The sequence below is a fragment of the Bombus bifarius genome, unplaced genomic scaffold (genome assembly GCF_011952205.1).
Source record: "Bombus bifarius isolate JDL3187 unplaced genomic scaffold, Bbif_JDL3187 scf7180000009064_frag, whole genome shotgun sequence".
Taxonomy (NCBI): domain Eukaryota; kingdom Metazoa; phylum Arthropoda; class Insecta; order Hymenoptera; family Apidae; genus Bombus; species Bombus bifarius.
The window spans coordinates 23,051-28,014 of NW_022884875.1; the positions used below are offsets into that span (position 1 = coordinate 23,051).

The 4,964-nt window shown below is 47.7% G+C and overlaps 1 protein-coding gene across 1 annotated transcript; it reads right to left on the minus strand.

The window, feature by feature from the left end:
• Positions 1-315: 315 nt before the first annotated feature.
• LOC117213419 lies at positions 316-2,270 on the minus strand. The gene is made up of 2 exons (XM_033458764.1): positions 1,280-2,270; positions 316-1,214 (listed from the first exon to the last, which is right to left on the minus strand). Exons 1-2 carry the CDS (start codon positions 2,268-2,270, stop codon positions 316-318), a joined length of 1,890 nt encoding a protein of 629 aa, XP_033314655.1.
• Positions 2,271-4,964: the final 2,694 nt, after the last annotated feature.

A 4,964-nucleotide genomic window follows, 5' to 3' on the forward strand; every position in this document is an offset into this window, starting at 1 on the left:
AAAGATTGCTACATATACCTTAGTTTTGCGTCGGTTGCGATCCTTTCGTTCTTTGATGTAAAACGGTCCGCAATAATCTATTCCGACGTTGGTAAACGGTCGAGATTCCGTTAACCGTGCAGCTGGGAGGTCGCCCATTACGTAATCCACTGGAGGTGGATTAGCTCGGCAGCAACGGACGCACTTCTTCAGCGTGCTCCAAACTTGACTACGGCCGTCGATAGGCCAATAAGATCTTCTTAAGGCGTATAAGGTAGCTTGAGTTCCGGAGTGGACATTGATGAGGTGTTCATGCTCGATTATGAGCGCTGTGACTTAGGATTTGGGTAGAATGAGTGGGTGTTTCTGACTGAACGGCATTGATGAGTGACTGAGTCGGCCTCCGACTCGCAACATCCCGTCTTTGTCGAGAAATGGATTGAGTCGTTGCAGCTTCCCCTTCACTGCAGAATTTCGATCTGTTCGGAGAGTGCGGATTTCATCTGAAAAATAACAGAGTTGTAACAGTTTGATCAATTTGTTATGCGCATTGGTTAAATCATGTGTGGTTAGAGGTCTCCCTCGATCCTGTTTTTGTCTCCATCGGAGGCAACGAGTGGTAGTTCTAATCAGCTTGGGCCAAGAAGAAAATCTTTCCAGTAGACTGTGGTCAGCGGGAGTCACGGCCAGACATGTTGCTTTCTTCTGCTCTGATATTTCAGTTAATGGTACTGGGTTCCACGTCGGCCAGTATCTTTCTGGTTGTTGGAGCCATTCCGGACCATGTTGCCAAATGGTTGGTCGCAGGAAATCTTCGGGTGATTGGCCTCGAGATATGAGATCTGCAGGGTTATCGGCAGTGGGAATGTGACGCCAATCTGAGGCGTGAGTCTTCTGCTGCATTTCTGTCACACGATTAGCGACAAAGGTTTTCAGCGTATGGGGTGATGTATTGATCCAATGAAGTACGATTGTAGAATCCGTCCAGTAAACAGTCCGAGAAATGTTGCTTGGTAAAGCTTGAAGGACTGTGGTGGCCAATGATGCGAGAAGAAGTGCTCCACTCAGTTCCAGCCTTGGAATGGTTTGTGATTTCAGTGGAGCCACCTTTGATTTTGCAGTGAGGAGTCGTGTCCAGACATGACCATCCGGAGTGATGATGCGAAGGTAAACGCATGCCCCATAAGCCCTTTCGCTAGCGTCACAGAACCCGTGCAATTCATTTCCGCTGCAGCCTTGATTATCGTTTTACGTGGAAACTTCACGTTATTCAATAATGGCAGCTGTGCATAATATTTGCTCCATTCCGTGTGCACGTCAGCTGGTAGAGATTCGTCCCAATCAATTTTTAAAGTCCAGAGTCGTTGGAGCAGCATCTTAGCTCGGACGATCACTGGTGCCAATAATCCGAGGGGGTCGTAGATCTTGGCGATTTCGGAGCTGATTGTTCTCTTCGTGATTCGAGAGGCGGTGGAATTAATTTTTACGGAATATAGGATCGAATCGTCAAAGGAATTCCAAACCACACCCAGAGTTTTGAAGGTTTGCGATTCGCCTAGTAGCAGCTTGTCGTTTATGTCCTGCTCGGAAAGTCCTCGTAGCAGTTCCCGGTCGTTCGATGCCCATTTTCGAATGTTTAAGCCGGCTAGTTTAAGCAGTTCCGTGAGCTCCGTTCTCAATGATCGTGCCTCGACCTTTCTATCAACTCCAGTGAGAACATCGTCGACGTAGAAGTCTCGCTGTAAGACCGTCGCCGCTCGTGGGTACCGATGTCCCCCGTCGTCCGCCAGTTGTTTGAGGCACCGAATGGCTAGATCAGGGGCCGCTGACAGCCCGAATGTCACTGTATTAAGTTGATAGGTGTCAACTTCTCCATCAGAATTGCGCCACAAAATTTGTTGAAATTTTCGATCCTCTGGACGCACAAGAAATTGTCGATACATCTTTTCGACATCGCCTGTAATGACGTATTGATGAGAACGAAATCTTAGAAGGATGAAGAATAAGTCATCTTGTAGTTTCGGTCCCGTATGAAGTACGTCGTTTAATGAAACTCCGGTGGTGGTTGGTGCAGATCCGTCAAACACAACTCGGAGTTTTGTAGTTTGGCTGGACTCTTTGATCACGCCGTGATGTGGCCGAAAATATCCGTCGTCCGTGCAGTTGTCCGTGGTAATCTTCGTCATGTGTCCTAATTCCACATATTCTTGTATCACGGCGCGATAGTCGGCTTCGAATCGTTTGTCTCGTTGGAATCGACGACAGAGGGAACTGAGTCGCTTCATCGCCATTGTCTTAGAGGATCCAAGCGAAGGAGTTGTTTCGTTGAATGGGAGAGCGACCATGTATCGCCCTTCGTTGGTGCGTTGAACGTGATTTCGAAAGTGTTCTTCGCACTGTCGTTCCGCTTCCGAAATGTGTCTAGTGGGCGTTCATTCGTCGATTTCCCAAAAACGGGCGAGGTCCGCCTGTAAAGCCGCCGTGGAGGCGTGAAATGCGAGTGCTGATGATTGCGAGGTTGGGCTCTCCCCGATGACCCATCCGAATCGCGTTTTTTGCAGACGCAAGTCGGGCCCGTTTGCTTGACTGATGTCAAGTTGGCCGACACAGAGTGATGCTAGCGTTGGTCCGGAGCTCAACAATATTTCGATCGGCGCAAGCCTATGGAATCTTGGATCGGCTAGTTGGAGATTCCTCGGTATATGTATTATTGAGCGATCTACGGGTTGATCTGGGACCCAAGGCGATATTGTCGGTATGATTAGGAACGTCAAGGTGCGTTCGTATGTGCCGTCGATGGAGGTGATCGTGGCCGTGATGTAACGTTTCGAGGTTGTCGATAACGTGTTGAGTGTTCCGATTGGGACCTAACATTTCCGTTGGTTAAGTATTAGCGAATCAGCGAGTTTTTCGGTGATAAAGTTCATGCTAGAGCCGGTGTCTAGCAGAGCTCTACAACGGAATGGTTGAACTTTATTGTTCAATAGGTTGACCTGCGCTGTGACTAACAAATCGTGCTGCAGTGGTTCACAAGGAAGCGAGATCAATGAGTCCGTTTTCTGTAGTTCGGTCCCTCACAAGGTCGTTTGATGACGTCATTGTTTTCCTTGTCGTCTAGGACTGGACGATATATTTGATCCCGATGCCGTCGTTCGCGATAACCGAGATTCACGTTTCGGAGATGTTCGCGGAGACGATCGGGGAGACGATCGGGGAGACGATCGAGGAGACGTGGATGCGCGTCTCGAACGATGTGACTATCGCGGGGTCGGTTATCGACCGTTGGATGATCGATCGCTCGATGATCGACCGCTCGATGACCGGAAAGTCTACCAGATGCCTATATGACGGCATTTTCTTGTCCGGCAATGTGCGCTGCCATTTGCGAATGATGGCTGAGGGTAGCTTCGACGTGAATAATTTTATAAGAGCGACATTTGAGGTAACTGGTTCACCGAGTTTTTCTAACGCTTGGAGGTTTACCTTAACCGTCTCAAGAAAATCATCTATCGCTTCGGGTGTCTCTTTGGTTATTTTCGGATAATCAAAAATCAAGTCCCAGTAGCGCATGCAGACTTGACGGTGGCAGTCGAATTTTTCCTTCAGAACGTCAATAGCGATCGAATAATTTAACTCGGTGACATCTAACGATTGTATGCTTCGCGCGGCCTTTCCGGTCAAAGAGGATCGTGGGTAGTGGAATTTCTGCACGGGTGTAAGTCGCTCGCTTCGATCGATAGTGGATAAGAAGGAGTCGTAAAATGAATGCCAATTTTCGATGGTACCGTCGAAAGTAGGCAGGTGAATTTCAGGGCAGTTTAATTGATGTCGGCTCGGCGACATTAGATGACTCGCAGCCTTGTGTTTTCGACGACGATGCTGGTGTATCATCCATGAGAGTGTGTATTCGTATTACCAGATTGTAATATGTGTCGGTTACTTCGGAAACGCGCGCGTCGTCTATCTCGTCTAAATCTTCTAATTCCTCTTGTAACAATCGATATTGTTTCCACGTGTCGTCGAGTAGTGTCGTATAGGCCGTTAAATGGGCCTTATTCGGTTGTCTAGATTTTTCGTAACCATCGAGTCGTTTCGATAGAAAGGTAAATCGACCGATTTGAAAGCCTCGTCTCCGATGCAAGGAGGTAACTTTCTCTGTGTTTTCCATTGGTATAGCAGATTGTAAGAAGAATGCAATGAACGAGCTTACCTTGTGGTTGCGAGTTTAAATGTTACTCGTCACCGCGTGTGTCTCGTTTAATGTGTAAGACGTGTTCTTACTGAAGTCAACCCTCTAGTTGTTGGCGTGAGGCTGCGTCGTTGCGTTCTTGCGTTTTCAAGAGGGTTATGCCTCTTCAAAACTGATGGTCCCTGGCGCTACTGACTTCGCTGGAGTGGTAACGCTTCTGCTGCTGTTTATATTGGATTCACGTGGTACTGTATGGTAGTGGATGTCACTGGCGTGCACTTTTCACTTGCCACTGTATCCGGCTCGAAGGACCAAATGTTACGACCGTTCGCGGAGAGACGCGGTCGCTAGGAAAACGCGTCAGCGAGAGGCGTAAATTCTCGCTACGATTATGTTAATCGACGCCGCGAAATAACACTGTAACACTGTATTAACAGGTTAACATAAAATAATATATTTAACAATAATATGATTATTATATTACAGAAATTTGACTCGACTTTGCGTTCTCTCTAGATAAATTCGTTTGCTCGTCATATTTGTCGACGTGTCACGATTGACTCGTCAGAAGGAACTGATCGCCCTTCGATTATTCCTTTGTCTCATTTGGAAGACGACCCCCACTATGCGCGGGTCACGCCACCGCTCGCGCTTATGATCACGTATGCCTCTTCTTGTGTGAAAAACGTAACGGTCAAAAATCGACGTTTCTAGAGCTCGCTGCTTGGCGACAACTATGCTCTCGTCGATACATTGTATATGATCCGGCGGGCAGATAAGATGGTCTGCCTGCGAC

Excerpts from the sequence above, each read along its gene's own strand:
- LOC117213419 (XM_033458764.1), bottom strand. The coding sequence starts at position 2,270 with ATGGCGATGAAGCGACTCAGTTCCCTCTGTCGTCGATTCCAACGAGAC. Across the intron at positions 1,215-1,279 it reads TGACGTGCACACGGAATGGA|GCTGCAGCGGAAATGAATTG; the intron begins GCAAATATTATG and ends ACGATAATCAAG.